Below are 18,619 nucleotides of genomic sequence, written 5' to 3'. Positions count from 1 at the left end.
GGACAGTCCATATTGGTTTAAATCCCCATCCAATGGCTGTTGTGTGATAACCTTCCTAGAGATGTGTGTTATCATTAATAAAATTCCCCTACATATTGTGAAACTTCCTTTGTACTAGCGGTCCATTAAGGGATTCCGTTAATGACAGGTCCCAGGGTCGAGTTAACCTTAAGCAGCTAACCGGTTATCCATTACCACTTTTTTTCTGGAATTAAAGTGGAGACCTTTTTTAGCTCATATTCATTGTTCTAAATTGTCATAATCTCTGTTCTAATTTCTGTCGATTGCTCCCGCTGATGAGTGCCTTTAAGGCACGGGGCATATACTAGTATTAGATAGGTGACGGATCCAGTTATTTCCTCTTTGGATTTGACTCTAAGAACAAACTTGAATAGTACGTAGAGATTTTACCTTGTGATTAATTACTCAAAAAGAGTTATATATACTCGATGATTGGAAGGATTTGCAGATAGTAGAGATTCCCTAGTAAGTGTGTTAGACATAAATTAACAAACATTCTATCCAGGATTCCATAAAATATCCATGTTAAAAGTTGGCAAGTGCTATTCCTAATCTCAACTTCTCAATCTAAAACCCACCTATATTTTTCTATACAGCACAATTCACGTAAACAACAAGAGGAAGCAAAAAATAAGAAAAGTCAATACTATTGGATTTACACCATTGGGCTGTACAAGGCCCAATTTGAACAATTATCACACACACCTCCTCGGCTTTAAAGTTTAAACTAACAACAGTACAACACCCAAACAAATAATAACACTGTGTCCGTTTTTTAGGGTTTAATTTTGTTGAATTTGAATCCGGCAACATGCCTCGGTACTATTGTGATTACTGCGACACTTACTTGACACATGATTCAGTGAGTATTTACTGTTATAGGTTTAATATGCGTAACTACTTGGTTTGAATTTGTTTTGTTTTATCTATTTCAGCCCTCTGTGAGAAAGCAGCACAATGCGGGATACAAACACAAGGTATTTTGTTTTCTTATGTTTACATGTGCCAAATCTTTGTACAGCTTATCTGATTTTGAATCGTTGTTTCAGGCAAATGTACGTACTTACTACCAGCAATTTGAGGAGCAACAAACTCAAAGTTTGATTGATCAGAGGATCAAGGAGCATCTTGGGCAGACTGCAGCATTCCAACAAGTCGGTGCAGCTTACAATCAACATCTTGCTTCGTTTCCTCCTAGACCTCGTCTTCCAATCCTTCCATCGCCTATGCCAATTCCGGGAACTGCGCAAGGACTTATGAATTCTGGAATTCCCGGGATGAGACCCCCAGTTCTGCCGCGACCTGCTCCTCCGGGTAAATCTATTGCTAATTGCTTGTGTAAATTTACTTTTTAGCTGATTTAATTATAAGGGAAGTAGATAAAAGTTTGCTTCTGGTTATCCCTTCCGAATACTATGATGTAGGATTTTCCAGTCAACTTTAAATTTAGCTGTTTAATTGCATCTTCGTTTAATGTCTAATGGCACGAGTTAATTTTGAGAGGTGATTTTGGGAAAACGGTGTGTCCGGTCTCTGGAGTACCTTAAGCGCCTTGCTGAAGCTTTTGAAGTAAATGTTCTATTGAGGGTGATTCCAATTAGAACTGAAAGTCTGAAACTATGTAGTATTGTGCGTTGAGGGTCATTTTAAGTGTGAAAATGAGGATTTGCTCTGTTGTGGGATTCTGACCATGAGAAGGATGAAGGCTTTTCCAACCAAGACACTTCTCTTCACTGCAATTGCAGGCTACTGCCACTGTGACAATGGTATGAGTAGGATTCCCTTATGGAACCACTTGCCAATCCAGAAATTAGTTTTGTAGCATCACCCAGTTTGGTTTATTTTTTAATAAGTTCACTATCAGCAGAGCGCTATTGTTTTGCTATTAGCAGGGTTGCTTCTTGTCCGTATATGATAAAAGGTTCAAGCTTGTCTGCAGCCTGATTTGTATTCATCTTATTCTTTAGCCCCTGGAAAGTGTTCCTTGTGAAGAAAAATTCCTTCATGGTACCTATGACTGGTTTTTACGGGTTGGAGTGGACTTGTGTTAGTGGAACCGGGAACAGCGAGGGGTTTAGGCTTTGACTTTGTTATTGTTTACCCATTCTTGTTGCTTATCTGATTTTGGGGGTTCTGGTGGGTTTGAATTTTTCGGTTTTCCTTTCTTTACTTTAAGGGTGTATTGGTTATGTTGGGTGGAGTATTGGTCTGAAAATTTTCCTTCTGGCTAATAATTTAAGTGTTGATGTAATCCCTTGATTGTGATAATATATAAATTTTTACACATCAAAAATAGAAAAAATAAAAATAAAAATATCAATTTCCTTATTTTGTTTTGGCAGGTTATGGACCTGGACCAATGATGCCACCAATGGTAGCCCCGCCTGGTGCCCCTTCCATGCCTATGCAAGTTAATGGTCTGCCAAGACCACCTACAATGAATCCCCCATTAATAATGCCTGGAGGCACTTCAACTGCTGTTACTAATGGTTTGCCTTCTCTGGTAACACAAGCTGTATATCAAGGGAACCCGACGGCATCAGGCAGTGGAGCCTTTGATAGCTACAACAATAATGCTACCCCAGGTTTGCAGGGGTCAGCTACAGGTGGAACTACTGCTTCATCTACCAATAGCACTTCACAGGATGGATATTCTTATTCTCAAGCTTCAGATTCCAATCATTAGTTTGACCAAACAAGTATGCAATCTCTTATCTTTTTGTCTAGAGAGGGTAGAATGAATACTGCTACGTCTTTCTGCAGTCCCCAGTTTCTTGTAAGAGTAAACCTGGTTTAATATTTATTGTTCTCCCCAATCAGACTACTATGATAGTTGAGTACAATACCCCAAGAATTCTGCTGATTCATATGTTTACTGTTATAAGGTACTGTAGCTAGGGTATATCCCATTAGTGGTGCATCTGCATTCCTGCACCCCTGATTTCCTTTTTTGTTTCTTGGTGATATTTGAGTGATGATTTGTGTGTTTTAATGCTGTGTTGCAGCTGACCAAGGTTTTGAAGAACTTCTATAGCATTATTCTACCCCACTTTCTTTATCGTCAAAGACATGACATGTATGAAGTTAAGTTATTGCTTGTTGAGATATGCCATTGCTGGTGCAGTTTCTGTTCAGGTCTAAAAGCTAAAAGCTTATATATTAATTGATATTTCCATTTCATGTATCTGGTAATTAAAGAAACCTCAGAATCCTTTGTAACATTTATTAGTAGTGAATTTGGTAAGAGGTTCACCAATCTCTTTGGTATCAAGACTAGTTGGTGGAACTATGTCCACTGGTTTGGTTGTCTGATGAGTTTGGCTTACTTGTGTTTGTATACTGAAATGCAGTAGTAAATGGTAAATTATTAGGATTGTACCATACAGTCGCACACTATATTCTCTATAGTTTGAAGAAGTGTAGATTGTGCGGGGAAGGTTCACAGCTGCCTGGAATTCTCCCTAGTCAAGAAATGCAGTAGTAAATGGTAAATGGGTGGCGGTGCTATCATCATCTATTATGTTCCCTATGATGACACTGAAGGGTGTGTCATGGATTCTCGACGACTCTAGGACGGGTCTAGAGACATATAGCATTGGAGCATGCATGTGTGGTACCATTGGGAAAAGAGGTTGCCAAATACCACATCCTAGCGCTTTGCGCTACACTTAGCTGATTGGTCGTGGGAACATCTAGATACTCGTCCCAATAATGTATTCAGCTATCGAGTCTCAAAGATATGGACAGGTGTGCTTAGTCTCTTCTCGGACATATTTGAGGATTCAACTGTGGGCAAATGGGATAACCCTCAGTCTTGACTATCCGTGAGTTACTCGAGCACCGAATGCTTATCAGGCTTTGTGCATAATTGAGCTGTACGATCATGTACGCTGCACAGACCCTCTCAGCACATGCTTCGGGACATGTCCGTAACATGTGGCCACTTTGGCCACCAGGTGCAGCCACTAAGTCTGATTTAGTCAATTGCTTACAAGTTGCCACAGTGAATATAAATATTCTATTTACTGTACTCCTAATAATAAGAATGAATACAAATTTATTGGAATAGTTTTACTGTTGCAAAGATTTTAAAGAAAACAATCAACAACCTAGAAGATTTTAGAGAAAATAATGTTGCATCATGAATCTATCAGTAAAAAGTTCAAAATTAGCACCTCAAGTACAATTTCACAAACATGAATTTGCTCTTATTAAGATTCGTATGTAGATATATACAGAAAGGCAGTATGCCATTTCTATACTTTAGAGTACTTTAACACCATTACTAATCTATTTATAAACCATTACTAATCTATTTATAAGGTGGTATGCAATTTCATTACTTTACACAACTTTAACAGTTTAACAACAATACTTCTCTTTTTACGTTACTCCTTACACAGTAAAACCTCGACATAGTAAATGTAGCTAGGGATTCTCTTATTTTTTACTTTCTGTTTCACCTTAAAGTCTATCTTTGTGGGTTTTATATAAGCAAGTTCAAACTTATAATAACTTGTTCATCCACCGATTCTCCTCCAATAATAATGGCCAATGACATTACCAGAATAATTGAATAAAGCTTCACAAGCAATGAAGCACAAGTATTTTTTTTTAATCCACACTAGCATACTGGCATGTAGATACCAATCGTGATTTACTAGAAATAGAGCTAAGGAGCCTCAGAGCCTGACGTCCCAACGTAATCAAATAAACAAACCAAGCAAATGAGACTTAATCTCAGAGTCCCACCACCTGAGACTCCGAGACTGCATAAATATATGACATGGAACAGTTTTTTAATACAACTAGTTAATCAAATGAACCGTACAGACTACAGACTCAAGTCTGAAATATCTAATCAAGGTATAAGAAAAAGTAGCAAAACAGAACAAAGCACCTCACAGTTTGAATCTGCAATTGTGCCAAAAGCAAACAAAGAAAGAGAAAACGATTTCAACTGCGTACAAAGGACCTCACTTCTTCGCAGTAGAAGTTCACCAACTGTAATCTGCATTCAAGATTGAGAGAGAGAGAGAGAGAGTATAATGCTTAGCGTAGCTGTGTTGATGGAGAGAGAGAACAGAACTGTAACTATCTAAAGCTAAATTGTTATAAGAGTAGTGTCCAATTTTAGATTTTTTCTTGTTTATAGATTCTATTGATCTGTTTTTTCATTAGTGGTAAGTTTTTATCTTTTTTAACAGCAATCAGCTATCATACTCACATATTGTTGTTATTGGTGCTGTGCAATGAGAAAAATGCTGCAAAATGTTTCAAACATGGTAGCTGCAGAAAACTCAGAAATCGGCATCCATATATCGAGGTAGCAATACGAAGCATAGTTTTTAGATGCCAACAGGCCGTAAAATCTCATCATACAACAATGTGCTATCACTACAAAGCCGAAAGTACGCATTTCCAATAGATTGCCACTACAAAGTATGCATTCTTCTCAGATTTGAGCAAATAATACAATATATTACAGCATTTTGTATGTACTACGATTATTAAGAACAATTAAACAATCGATTTCTTCATGCACCTTCTATTCTCACCTCTCCTCTAGACTCCCTTTTCAAAAGTGTTGTTTAGCATACTATTTGATAAAAACACTATAGGATGATAAATTGCTTCACAACTTTGGTATTTGTCTTGAACTCCCTTGGGCGAATCTTGTCTTTTCGGCTCCTCTCTCCCAAATTCCCCCATTTTTCCTATCAATTTCATTCCACCATTCTGTTTGACTGGAAGTTAGATCCTCTCACAATTTTTCTACCTTCCACTTTTCACCATCCTTCCCACCGCAACCCCACCTCTCTCTCTCTCTCACTGCCACAAATCATAATCCACAACGACCCGGAATCCGTTCATGCATTTTTTTTCAGTTAAAATGTTTTGGTCACAAACACAAAACTTACAAATTCCAACGTTTTTTCTCTTAGATATAGGACTCCTCTAGCATCCTCATCTATTATCCTTACAAGTTCTATAGGAAATTCATGGGGGTGTAGTATTAATTCCTCATCTACAGCTATTCTAGATAAGAGATCAGCCGCACTATTCGTCTCCCTAAAAACATGCTTAACATTTCACCCTAAAAATTCCCTTACTATTATAGGGCGATAAGACCCAGGAGAATAAATGTAACTTACAGCGATACTAGAATCAGTATCGACATTGATGAATGCCCAAAGCTCCACTGCATAGACATCTATATCAGGGCATATATTAGCAAAAGCTATAAGGGATTCACCAATTGAATTTCTAATTATCCCTCCAATTTTAGAACCATTCTTAGAAACAGAACCATCAGTGTTTAAAGTAGAATAACGGGCTAATGGTTTAGCCCATCTGTAGTAAAGGGATTTAGGAATACAGGGGTTTATATAAGGGGACAAAACTAAAAAGGACAAAATTCGAAAATCGAAATAATGAACCAAAAAACCCACCCGCATTTCAAAAACACTCTCAATGACAATAGTTGATTTTTGTCCGAAAAAAGACAATAATAGATCCCCAGATGCACAAGTGTGTCAGTGCATACTACTTTCAGATGTATGTGATGTATCAAAAACGTCGGTCGATACCAAACATCACAAAAAAAATTGTATGCACAAGTGTCAGTGCATACCACTTCTTGGTATGCGAAGTATGCACAGACGTCAGTGCATACAAACATAGAAGGGTAAAATTGGAAACTCAAATAGCCCCACAATTCTCTAAAAATACGATTCTATCCCTATTCTTATACCACAAAATATCCCAAAACAAAACCCCAAACCCAAATTCGAGAGTGCGACTGAAAATACCGAAAAAACTTTCCCCAAATTTGAAAACCCACAATTGAACTCGAAGATGTCAATTTCTTTATCTAAAAGTGATCAGATTGAATGTGCTAATGATGACGGAATTGAAGAACTTTCTCACAATGTGGAATCAAAAGTAATTTTTGGTCATTTTTTTGGAGAAGAAGAAGAACAAGAAGAGATCAATGAAGAAGAAACTGAAAATAATGAGAAAGCTTGTAGAATAGATTCATGCAAGTTTACTGTGCTGGAAGGTAAAGCTTATTGTGCTGAACATTTCACACAATTTGTAGAAAATTTAGAAGGCGAAGAAGATGAAGAAGATGCTGGAAGTGAAGATGACACAGAAAATGATGATGAAGAGAGTGAATTTGATGAAGTGGAAGAAGGTTTTGAGGATGATGATGATGAAGAAACTGAGAGTGAAGAAACACTCGCGGTAACAAATTTGCATCTCAAATTTTTCATTTCATTTTGATATACATCAAAATTAAATTGTTTCATGTGTTCTTGTGACAATTTTGGGTATGCACGCACTGCTGTGCATACCTAAATTCGTGAACACCTGAATTTTGGTATGCACTGACAACCGTGCACACCAAATATGCATGTGTTCTATATAGATTTGTATTGTTATTTTGTTCAGTTGAAAAATTCACGGTATGCACAGTTATCAATGCATACTATAGATTTGTATTGCTATTTTGCTCAGTTAAAAAATTCATAGTATGTACAGTTATCAGTGCATACTATAGATTTGTATTGTTATTTTGTTCAGTTGAAAACAAGAAAAGTTACAAGAGTGCTAGTAAGTTACAAAACACATACGAAAAGAAACAATTAATTTGGCTTGTCATCTATATACAACGCTAGCATATTGTTTGAAAACTAACAAAATTGCTTGTTGCAAAACAGAAAGGGAAACTAATAGAGACCATTAATGAGCGTATTCGAAGGGAGGGGAATGTGATGGCTCAACTCATTAAAGAAAATAAAATAGCCACTGGTGATTGTCCTCAACAAGAAACAGCGTAAGTACTTTCATAATCCATGAAATTAGCATCTTTTGAAAACCATTCTTTGACTATTATTTTGTTATAAATTATAACGTTTTTTTCTCTATAATGCAATGCATGACTGATTGTGGATTGTACGTATGCAAGTTGATGGAATATGTAGTGAAAGGTAAGCCTAATCATTTCAAAGAATTCACCCGAAGAAGACGCACTTTGGATGCGAGGTGACTTTGCAGTCCGCTTACTCAATGACCCTCCAAGAAGCTGGAATTTGCTATCACAACAGACAATGGAATCCTATTGTAATAAAGAGTTTGAGGAACAACTCTTGTCGGAGGTTGAAAGAGTGGAAGAAGAAGAAATGAAGAAACAGAAAGAACAAAAACTATAAGCGAAATTTGATACGAACACAGGAATTTGATTGTGGAAATGTATGTTGGCTGAATGGATGAAATTGTTAGTATGCAACTTTCAAGTACTTTTTTAATGAATGTTACAATCTTTAGTTTACATTATATATTTTTCTTTTAATGAATTTAATTCATGCAATTGAATATAGTATAAGTATTAATTGTGCATTAACCAAGTTTACATGTTGTGGTTTTGTACAAAACAAACAAAAAAAAATCTATGGTGCATACCATGTCAGTGCAGGATACATTGTTTCTGAATTAACTGGTAATGTTTCAACCACACTACTTGTCTCTCCTCATGGATTTGCTTCAATGCAACTTGAGATGGTTGTGTGTATGTATTGTGGTAGCTGACAATTAGTTTTTGTTGATGAACTACCACCACCAAAAGGCAAAAACTGTCAGTGCACACCCAAAAGAGGGTATGCACCAAAGTCCGTGCATACCTCTTCAAGTGTGCACTGAAAACTGCGCATACCATCTCACATACAAAAATAATGTGGACTGACAGGAGATGAAATTCCAGGATAGATACGTGAACAAAAAAATGGAACCAACAAACTAAAATAAACTTTTATTGAATTCTGACAGAATATCCAATAGAGAATCATGTATGTTTACTTGAATGTATGTGCAATTTCCACTGTGTTTACTGACATTGGAAAAAAATAATTGCAACATCAGAATGCCTCACTCCTTGCCCCCTCATTCCACTACCCCTCATTCCTTTGGTCTGCATTCTTTTCCCCAGTGCAAGTCTTGCGATTGTGGTGGTCCGTCGAATGACATTTTCGGCACTTATGACGCTTGTTGCGCATTGCACCCGTATTCTCAATTCTCTTAGAACATGGTCTACCAGGACCCCTCTTGACATTTGGTGGCAGCACTTGAAGGAAGTCGGGGATCTCCTTTGGCATTTCATGGTTATCTATAGCACTAATACCGTGAGAGTAGCAACTATAAAATGACGAGGTGTGGAAAACAATATCAATATAGCCATAAACAGATTCCCCACTGCACAAGATGGATGCAATTGCATGAATACAAGGGAAACCGTCTATCTTCCAATTATTACAAGTGCAATATCTGGATATCAAGTCAACACGATACTCACTATTCTTTGAAATCACTTGGAACACATAATCATCAGACCTTATCACATCCAAAGACCGTGCTTTATCAATCCTCTCGGTTAACTTCAGTTCCATTTGAGGACAAAGAATGGTAGCCCAACCCTTAGAATCCTTCCTCCGTTCAGTCGCCATATTCATCATTTTCTTTCTAATTTCATCTAACATGGAGGTGATGGGGAGAAAACGATCGCCTTTTACCCAACTATTGAAACACTCTGCTAGTGAAGAGCACATCTCCCCATATCTTGAACCGCGAAAACATGAATTTGCCCAGTTCTCCAAAGGAACTCTAGCTAAAAATCTATCCACTTGATCATCACCAATTGTCCGGAGCTCAATCATTTTCTCTTGAAACTTGTCGTGTGTGGGAGCATATGCACAATCGGAGAATAACTTGACTAAGTGTCTACTAACTGAATCAGTCTTTGACAAAGCAGCTCTCAAGTTGTTCTTCAAGTGCCAAAGACAGAAGCTATGATACGAACCTAGGAAAACTAGCGGAATGTTAACAAGCAACCTATGGTGTCGATCTCTTAAAAATGTATACCTCTTATCGTATCCAAAAGCCCCTTTAAACTTATCAAGAAACCAATACCAGTTAGCCTCATCTTCACCATCAACTACACCCATGGCCAGAGGATATAAACCTAAACAAATAAAAGAACACAGTATCAACTTTTACAGTAAAATGCTAAGGTGTGCACAGACATCTGTGCATACCTTACCCCAGACAGTAAACAAGAAGGAAAACAATTGAACTAAAATAGCAAATGCTTACCTTGATCACCGTTCTTCGAGTTGCCACCATCAAGCAACCTTTGTACTTTGTACTTAGGAATGTTCCTTCTAAATACACCATAGGACGACAATACTTGAATCCATGAATGCAAGCCTCAAAGGCTATGAATACCCTCTCAAACTTACATGTCTCCTTATTTATTTGTAGGTCAACACAATTCCCAGGGTATCTTCTCGTCAACTCCTCTGTATACCAGACTAACTGGTGGTAAGAAATACCTTCCTCACCATACAACTCTTTTAAAGCCAATTGTTTCCCCATATAGGCAACATGTTTCTTCACAATCAACCCATACTCCTTTTTAAAGTAACGAATTATCGTCCTCACCGATATTGAAAGTGTATCACTTACAGAATCCATAATCAAACTCTTCACAAGATTACTAGTCATTGGAGGATTATTATAGTCTTTACACGCAAACCCGCAAGTATGAATAGGGTTTATTTTCCTAATTGCAAATACACCAAATTTATCCAAGGCATGGATTAACCATAAACAATTTGTCTCCAATCGCTTCCCACAAATAGCTGTAACTCTACACTCGTCATTCTTAGTGAACTTATACTTATATCCAGTGGCAATAGAAAACTCGAGAACTTTCAAACGAAATTCAGCCGCACCTAATTCAAACCTCTGCCCAACACCCCCACTGAAATTATACACCCAAGCAATTGTCTTATACTTGTCATTCCCACAAGCACCAACCACCAACGAATTTGAGCTACTAGATTCACCCGGAGCATAACTACTACAAGCAAGACCAGAAAAACTACAACCAAGAGCAGGCACGCTACAAGCAACTTTAACCTCCACAGTTAACTCTTTCTTTGCAAAGCAATAACATGCCAAAGAATGTATCTCTGCATCGGTCTCAATCATGTTGTCCTTGCCATCGCGGAAAAAAGACAAATTAAAGGAATTCGAACCCAAATCATACCACTTGTCACTCAATTCACATTTAAGATCATCCAAACAAGTTTCCAACCCAATACGAATGTGCAACGAACCGCCTTTATAACAAAAAACACCCACCACACTAAAATCCATAGCATTGCAAAATCAACCAACCACATCATTAAAAAAATGTGGTATTCACAGTTGTTAGTGCATACTCAAAAAGTTAGATCCATGATGAATCGAACAAAAAAAACATCGAATCAAATCAAAATAAATATATATTAATAAGATAGTTAACAGAAACAAACAGTAAAAAAACCTTCTAATTCAACAAACAAATAAAATGAATCAAAACAAACATCGAATCGAATCAATTTCGATTTGAATAATAAAGTTGAGACAAACCTTCAAATCAAATCAAATCACATGTAGAATCTCTAGATTTAGCTTTAATCTTCAATCGAAAACGATTGATATTGTGTTTCCTTTTTGCTTCGCTCGATGGTTTTTCCAGTTTTTTTGTTTCTAGTTCAAATGAATGACTTATATACTACGAAACATAGAAGGGTATAATTGGATTAAAAAAAAAAGTCAAGTCAACATGGACTTGTCCTTTTGAATGATTAAAAATAAAAAACCAGTTTTATTAGTGACGTCTAACTTGTCCTAACCAATGATTTGTAAATCCAGCTGTTTTTATCAGTGATAAAAACTGGAATTAGAGCCTTTTGGCTTATTTCTTGTTTATGTAATAGGGACCACTATTAGAGCATGTAGGTGGAGGAGGTGGTGAAGGTAGTATTGGTAGTGGACGTTGGTTGTTAGGGAAATATAGGAGAGGGGTGGTGGTGGTCGGTAGGAAAGTGGAAGTGGAAGTGGAGGAGGTGGTGGTGGTCCGTATGGAGAAAAACTAAAACTAAATGGAACTGGTCTTAGGAAACAACCTTCCATGATAGTGCAAGTCTACAAGGTTTAAGTGTGCTAGGCTTCACAATACAGCAAGAGAAAGATTGCATCCACTTGAACCAGAAAACCAACTCAATGTTAACACCAAGTTCGGATCAAAAGAAGGTTATTCAACTCTATACAACTAGAAGCAACAGAGATTCCAAACGGTACAACTACAACGGGTTGGTTACATTAGTGCTCCCTTTCTGTTCAATGCAAAGTGGATCTCTTACATTAGTGCTCTCTTCCTCTTTTGAGCAGCGTAGAGTGAATCCCAGAGCATAGACTTCTAGAAATGTCTATACTTGGGCCTTGGGAGCAGAGGCAAACTCAACAGATATAATGAAAGACGATTTGCCTGCTTCTCTGAGATATTGGACATCTCCATTCATCAGTTTCAACAATTTCCGGCAGACTAGCAGACTGATTCCATCTTCTGACGTGTCACTGTCACTTTCAAACATTTCACTGAGCAACTCTTCTGCTATCCCACCACCTGAATGCGTTAATCTGAAAGAGAGGAAAAAGATAAATTTCAAGGGAACCAGAAAGCATGACGCTACAATGCAAGAACATATTGCCTGCCCCACACGTCGAACTTAAATGTACTCCATAAAAAAACACAAAAGAAACAATTTACAGCTAGGTAAGCAAGCAGCTTTCCTGTACCTGCTGAGGTTTTACAATGTAGCATCACTTTTATATTAAATCTAAACCATTTTTTTAACAACAGGAAACGTGATTTCATATATGACCATATCCACAGGATTGTCACTTGTTTTATTTATTTACTCGTATAGTGGCAGAACTCATCCTTTCCTCAAAGCCAAGGTGGGTAATGATCCCAAGATTCTCGCCCAACTCCAAAAGGCTTGTCCCAGTGAGGCACTGAACACAAGAATGTCATTTTCGCAATAGCATAGAAGGGTCCAGCAAGCATAATCAGCTTCTGGTAACTCTGGCAGAGGATTTCTACAAATGGTAGGTACTCCAACTAATGTACAGAAAAAAGCTCTAAAATTTGGTCTTTCAAGTTCAGACATGAAGACTGCTGCATTTCGGAAGTAGAATCACTACCCAACATAGGCCGGTCCATATGAACCTACCTATAGGACTTCATAAGAAAATAATTCCCCTACTATACAACAGCTATTCTGGTGAGGTCACAGAGTGGATTTAGATAACTTGTGAAATATTTTTTCATCTGAAAAAGAGGACATTCACAGGAGTAAAAATTACTACCTCTGAACGCGTAAGCAGAACATTATAAGAAAACAAAAAAGAAAAAAGATAATGACAACTAAGTGCCTTTGTAAGCCAATTAAAACGTAAGATGAGAGAAATATTAAAGTTTATTATAACCAAACTAAACCTGAGCTTGAGACGAGCGAGATGAACACTTTCTCCTAATCGGTCCCTGGTCAAACTGGCGGAAATTCCAAGCTGACCCCCAGTTGGAGTAAATTTCACAGAAACTAAAATGAAATCAGCCAAGACTTGTTGAAGCCTCAGCCTGTCTCCATAAAATATTTCAGTCATAATTTCATCCAGGGAATCACAACTAATTCGAAGGTTCTTTTCATCACTCTTGATCTTCACTTGACTGATGGATGTAAACAACACTTCTTGCAAAGTAAACTCAACCATTTCTAGATCCACATAACTGCTAAACATTAAAAAGAAATGTATCAGATTTCAGCAAAAAAAAATCCAGATTGTGTAAAAGAAATTTGTAGCAAACCTCTAAGGAAATTTAGAGTAAGTATTATTAAGGATTCTGACTCTTGCATAGATATGTGTATACAAATGAAGGGCAGACCACCATCGATTTATAGTATAGACAACTCCAACAACGCCGACATAAAGGAACAAGTGTAGGATGCCCCATTTCTACGTCGAAAATTTCCAAAAATGTTGCTAAATATTCTACATCAAAAGTCATCAGAATAGTATTTCTTTAATTTCTATTTGCAAATTTACAGTAGTATATAAGGAGCCACACTATACTGTGGTCTGTGTCACTGAGGAGCAATGTTAAATTAAAGAAACATTTTGTCGCACTGGAATGAGGTCAACATGCAAAGCATTTCTTAAAGAAAAAACACCTAAAGAAACAATTTTTTGCATTCCACCCTAAAAATATTTCTCAATTGCCTTCATTCTAATGTACAGCTGGAAACCAATGGTGGATTGTTGTTTCGGGTTGTTGGTGGACAACTTAACTAAAGCAATTCCCATCCTAAATATGTCATTATTTGTTTTTACTATTTTTAATTACAAAACTATATATAAGGTGAATTATTATGAGCACACAAGTTAATTAGTATAACAGACTGCAAGCAAAAATTTCTAAGTTTAGGCACAATATCATACCCATCCATTATGTTCTCAAGATCTGTGTCGTTAAGAACTTTGTGCAGTTGGCGTTGGCAATGCATACTGGTATGCAAAAGTTGTTTTTGTTCTTCTCCCAGGTCAGTCTCCTCCAACATTTTACGAGAAAATATTATCCCAGAGAGAGGGTTTCTGATCTGCCTTTTCATATAGGCCAATGCCTTTGATTTTTTCACTGCAGTTTGTTCTGATAGACGTTGGACATGAAGTGCTTGTTGTAGTTCTCGACTGACAATCTGTAAGAAGCAAAACACTCCAGTGACGGCGCCTTCTCCATCCACCTTCTTGCTTACCGAGAGAAGACAATCAACATAGTTCCCATTTCGGCCAAAAAAACCAAAAGAAACCTTTTCAGTCTCCTCCCCCATCATAGCACCATTGAGTACAATGCCTAGATTTACAAAAATCTCTTGATTCTTGAGACGACAACAAGCCATATGGGTCCCAAAAATCTCTCCAAGTAGCATCTTGTCCATCATCTCACTACGCTCCCAACCAGACAGCTTGGTCATTGCTGGATTCCATTCACAGCACCAGCCAAATTCGTCTGAACCAAATATTGGGGGTATGAGTGGACTTGGATTTTGTAAGATTGCTTTATAATCTCCTTCTATTCTAGTGAACTTGTCCATCACCATCTTCTGACTGGTTATATCTTGCGCCACAAAGCACACCCCAACAACATTCTCCTGAAGGTCCCTGCTTGCACAAGCATTCACTACTAAGCTGACAGGACCAATCTCTTTCCTTGAGCCATGAGTTTTCATCTCAAAATGGACATTTTGCTCCTCTTTTCCTGATGAAAAGAATCGTAGGATTAAAACCGAAGATATAACAAATGAAAAACCAAGCAGTTATAGGCTTATGGCAGTAAATGATACTTTCACATTCAACATCTTAGATAACAAGGAAAATTCATATTGGCTTATTCTGTCAACAGAATATGTCAACTAACAAGGTGCAACACGAAAGTGTCACCTGCTAACCGAATTTTATACCATCATAAATATATACACACGTGATATTACAAATTAGTATGGAAGTTAAGTAGAACTATTGCAAATGACTTAAGTGCATATTTTCTAAAGTGAAAGTAGACTAGGCCATACCAATCAGTGCCAAGTGCAGCATCCTCTTCACAGTGTCAACTGAAGATCCTTCAACAAGTTTGAGAAAATGCTTTCCAATTACTTCATCAACAGGGAGACCAGTTAACTCGGCAATTTTTGTGTTCCATCCATTGATGAGCCCATTTATATCAACTGCTAAAATGGGCACTGTGGCGGTCTCAATTAAACGAACCATCTCGTTTGTTACAGCTTCCAATTCCTCCATCCCGTTTATCTTAAGGTCGTCGAGCTGAGAATGGATTGCCTTAGTGTTTCCATCAGTAGTCTCAATGTCCTTGAAAGCACTCCTGAGGATAAGCTGCAAAGAGTGGATTGCATCCATCTCATAATCCTTCCAAGGCGCACTCCTCGTCTTAACAACTTCTAGAAACGCCTTGAATGAGGATCTCGGGTGCATCTTCCTCCCATCATCCTTTTCACCTGGATCATGCTTTGCACCACCCCATCGAACTTCAGCAGCAGTGTGAGACCTGAACCAGAAAAGCATGTCCTTGGAATTAATCCTCACCGCTGCCATCCCACATACTGTGTCCGCAATCGAAAGAGCACCTGGAAAACCAGCATCGTACAGGCTATCTGAACTCAAACCCGTGGAATCCATGTGGTAATCAGATAGCCATGACGCTATGTCACGTATTTGTATTTCATTTGGAGACGATCCAAGCCTCCATATCTTATTTTTGTAGAGAAGAGCAGCCCCATCACATTTGACAAGATCCATGATATTAGGACTTTGGGAAACAATACCAAGAGGCACATTTCGCATAAGCATATCGCACAAGAGTGTTTGAGTGCGTAGAATATTCTTTTCGAGGATTTGGTTTTCCAATTCAAACTCCTTACTGACATGGATGGCAAATACTTGGATTAGAAACTCACAGGCATACCGCAGAGGAAAGGGAACAAACCTTGGTGTAGTGTTATGGCAAACAACAAGACCCCAAAGCCTCTTCCTCTTTTGCGGTTGTGAAGGCCTCGTGCTCTCATCATCCTCATCACCATCATTAACAACGACCGCCATAACCAGAGAGGCGATCGAATCCATGTTCTCCATATATTGCAAATGGCAACTGTGTGGGGCCCTCAAGGCCGAACCGCACAAGGTTAAATCGAAGGACAGTTTCTCATCTTGGAGGACCCTTACATGCTTTGCACGACAGTCACATATCATACGAATCTTGTTCTTCATAAACAAGAAACGCGCAGCCTGAGGGATGTCTGTTGCTGGATAATGCAAACCCAAATATGGTTCGAGGCCTTCCTTTGTAACCTCAGAGACCACCTCCCCATGGTCGTCCTCATGAAACTTATAAGCCATCACCCTGTCATAACCAGTCAGCTCATACACCTCTTGAACCACTGCATCACACAGCCTTTCCATACTTCCACCAGGCAACGACTGCAACCGTGTAATGGCTTTGGCAGCGAGCTTGTATGACTGGAGGGCCCCAGCAGCAGTCATGGGTATTTCAAAAGGTTTGACAGGTTCGAAATCAATGATCAGGCTACCTGTTACCCTGTGTGCAATTGCATAAAAAGGCTTTCCAGATGTCTTACAGTGGACTAAGATAGGATTCAACAGAGAAACATCGTTGAATCCCAATGCCTTTTGCAATGCAGAGGCACTAGGGGAAGTGAATATGGTCCTTAAGTCGGTTCCAATGCCAAGCACCGGGTGTTCTCCGACACTAGGAACGGCGTGGCTAACCATGGTAAGCATTTCGGGAGCATTTTCACTGTAAGCAATGACCTTACAGGTTTTGTCATCAAGAGCTAGCAAGCACCCAAAGGGTTGGATGTGCTTGCCCTTTTGTATCTGGTGAAGATAGGCTGTCGTGAGTTTATCGGACTTAGGCTGTTGTTGGACGGAACCGGCATTTGATACGCATACTGTTCTGGAGTAATCAAAGGAACTCCCGGACTCCTCAAACTGAGCATGAAGCTTGGCATCTACGGTTGTCTGAGCAATAACTCTAGCGCTGTGTTTGGATCGGCCGGAGGTGCTGGTACTTTGGGTGGGTCTCGAAGAAGACATTTCTCACTAAAATTTTGCAACCAAACAAGTATTTACCCAGTATGTACTGCAAACAACCCAATCCAATGAGGAGATACTAGTATACCACAATGGAAAGTGGAGTGATCATAGTTCGCAAGGCTGAAAAAATAAAAGATGAACGTGAAGTTAATACCCACACACTTGAAACAGAATTCAACAAACACAAGCACAATAAACAAGGAAATATTTAATTTTTTAACAATATTCATGGTGAACGACACTTGAGAGCTTTTGAAAAAACAAAGTAGATGAAGATCTCAATTCAAACAGTAGATGGCTTGTGAACAGTGGAAATCAATAAAAGTAAGACTGACCTCTAAATCTAGATTTTCGAACTCCAATTTTCAGCAATTGAGTTATACTATACTAGCAAAGAAGCTTCAGCTCCACTATAGAGTATTACTGAACTAACAAACACCAACAACAACAAGTAGACCAAAAACACTTGAATTAATGAACTTGTCCCTCCAAATAAATCCAACAAGTTTGCAGTGACCAAAAATGAAAATGTTATAATAATGAATAAATGGGAATCAAGTGAGTGGGAGAAAGAAGAAACCTTTGTAGCAAACCAAATAAGAAAAGAGAGCGTGCAAAACAAGTAGCTAGCTCAAGGGTATGGTACCCTTGATTCGTAGGTGATGATCAAATATATTTATATATATTTGTTACTTAAACTAGTACTGAAAGACTAGTAATCTAGTAATCTACTATGCATATAGGTTCATCACGTGTAGGCCATGCGGTACTTTGGGGGTGGTGTTAGGAAGTCAGAAGTCAGAGGAATCTCCCTTGCCCCCCTATGGGTCGGTACTCATTTCTTGCCTCTGGTTGGTTGGCGCTATATTTTTTTATTTCCACTTACACCACTCTCGCCTTGAGAGAAAGTGAAATGGAAGACAACTAAACACTTAAATGTTTTTTTTATTTTTTAGCGGAAACGGGATAACGATTATGATAGACAAGAAACACGTCAGAAACAATGGTCAGATTTGACTTATTA

At 38.2% G+C, this 18,619-nt stretch overlaps 4 protein-coding genes across 9 annotated transcripts; 1 reads left to right on the top strand and 3 right to left on the bottom strand.

Moving 5' to 3' along the window:
• Window positions 1-720: 720 nt before the first annotated feature.
• LOC147520969 (U1 small nuclear ribonucleoprotein C-like) lies at window positions 721-3,292 on the top strand. Of its 2 annotated transcripts, XM_086592497.1 has the most exons (5): window positions 721-883; window positions 957-998; window positions 1,071-1,335; window positions 2,364-2,720; window positions 3,027-3,292. In XM_086592497.1, the coding sequence occupies exons 1-4, from the start codon at window positions 833-835 to the stop codon at window positions 2,705-2,707; spliced, it is 702 nt and encodes a 233-aa protein (XP_086448623.1). In that variant the 5' UTR covers window positions 721-832; the 3' UTR covers window positions 2,708-2,720; window positions 3,027-3,292. The 2 variants fall into 2 exon arrangements, with proteins under 2 accessions (XP_086448623.1, XP_086448622.1); XM_086592496.1 differs by lacking the exon at window positions 3,027-3,292 and having other exon boundaries at window positions 2,364-2,884.
• Window positions 3,293-8,972: 5,680 nt separating this feature from the next.
• LOC147520968 (uncharacterized) lies at window positions 8,973-9,734 on the bottom strand. The gene has a single exon (XM_086594355.1). It carries the CDS (start codon window positions 9,732-9,734, stop codon window positions 8,973-8,975), a length of 762 nt encoding a protein of 253 aa, XP_086450481.1.
• A 146-nt stretch (window positions 9,735-9,880) lies between these two features.
• On the bottom strand, window positions 9,881-11,342 carry LOC147520967 (uncharacterized). The gene is made up of 2 exons (XM_086592495.1): window positions 10,171-11,342; window positions 9,881-10,039 (listed from the first exon to the last, which is right to left on the bottom strand). Exons 1-2 carry the CDS (start codon window positions 11,236-11,238, stop codon window positions 10,013-10,015), a joined length of 1,095 nt encoding a protein of 364 aa, XP_086448621.1. The 5' UTR covers window positions 11,239-11,342; the 3' UTR covers window positions 9,881-10,012.
• Window positions 11,343-12,108: 766 nt separating this feature from the next.
• Window positions 12,109-18,495, bottom strand: PHYA (phytochrome A). 5 transcript variants are annotated; one of them, XM_086592489.1, is made up of 6 exons: window positions 18,176-18,495; window positions 17,931-18,023; window positions 15,540-17,715; window positions 14,410-15,226; window positions 13,409-13,702; window positions 12,109-12,546 (listed from the first exon to the last, which is right to left on the bottom strand). In XM_086592489.1, exons 3-6 carry the CDS (start codon window positions 17,593-17,595, stop codon window positions 12,336-12,338), a joined length of 3,378 nt encoding a protein of 1,125 aa, XP_086448615.1. In that variant the 5' UTR covers window positions 17,596-17,715; window positions 17,931-18,023; window positions 18,176-18,495; the 3' UTR covers window positions 12,109-12,335. The 5 variants fall into 5 exon arrangements, with proteins under 5 accessions (XP_086448615.1, XP_086448619.1, XP_086448616.1 ...); XM_086592493.1 differs by having other exon boundaries at window positions 13,409-13,699; XM_086592490.1 differs by having other exon boundaries at window positions 17,931-18,018; window positions 18,176-18,274.
• Window positions 18,496-18,619: the final 124 nt, after the last annotated feature.

Source organism: Coptis chinensis, chromosome 2, assembly GCF_015680905.1.
Source record: "Coptis chinensis isolate HL-2020 chromosome 2, ASM1568090v1, whole genome shotgun sequence".
NCBI lineage: Eukaryota > Viridiplantae > Streptophyta > Magnoliopsida > Ranunculales > Ranunculaceae > Coptis > Coptis chinensis.
Note: the sequence above shows the minus strand (reverse complement) of the source record. Positions and strands in the feature narration are given on the sequence as shown.

Coding starts and splice junctions, on each gene's coding strand:
- LOC147520967 (XM_086592495.1), bottom strand. CDS start 11,238: ATGGATTTTAGTGTGGTGGGTGTTTTTTGTTATAAAGGCGGTTCGTTG. Junction 10,040..10,170: donor CTCGAAGAACGGTGATCAAG/GTAAGCATTTGC, acceptor TTATTTGTTTAG/GTTTATATCCTCTGGCCATG.
- LOC147520969 (XM_086592497.1), top strand. CDS start 833: ATGCCTCGGTACTATTGTGATTACTGCGACACTTACTTGACACATGAT. Junction 884..956: donor CTTACTTGACACATGATTCA/GTGAGTATTTAC, acceptor TATCTATTTCAG/CCCTCTGTGAGAAAGCAGCA. Junction 999..1,070: donor ATGCGGGATACAAACACAAG/GTATTTTGTTTT, acceptor TCGTTGTTTCAG/GCAAATGTACGTACTTACTA.
- LOC147520968 (XM_086594355.1), bottom strand. CDS start 9,734: ATGATTGAGCTCCGGACAATTGGTGATGATCAAGTGGATAGATTTTTA.
- PHYA (XM_086592489.1), bottom strand. CDS start 17,595: ATGTCTTCTTCGAGACCCACCCAAAGTACCAGCACCTCCGGCCGATCC. Junction 15,227..15,539: donor GCTGCACTTGGCACTGATTG/GTATGGCCTAGT, acceptor TCTTTTCATCAG/GAAAAGAGGAGCAAAATGTC. Junction 13,703..14,409: donor CTTGAGAACATAATGGATGG/GTATGATATTGT, acceptor TTTAATGTTTAG/CAGTTATGTGGATCTAGAAA.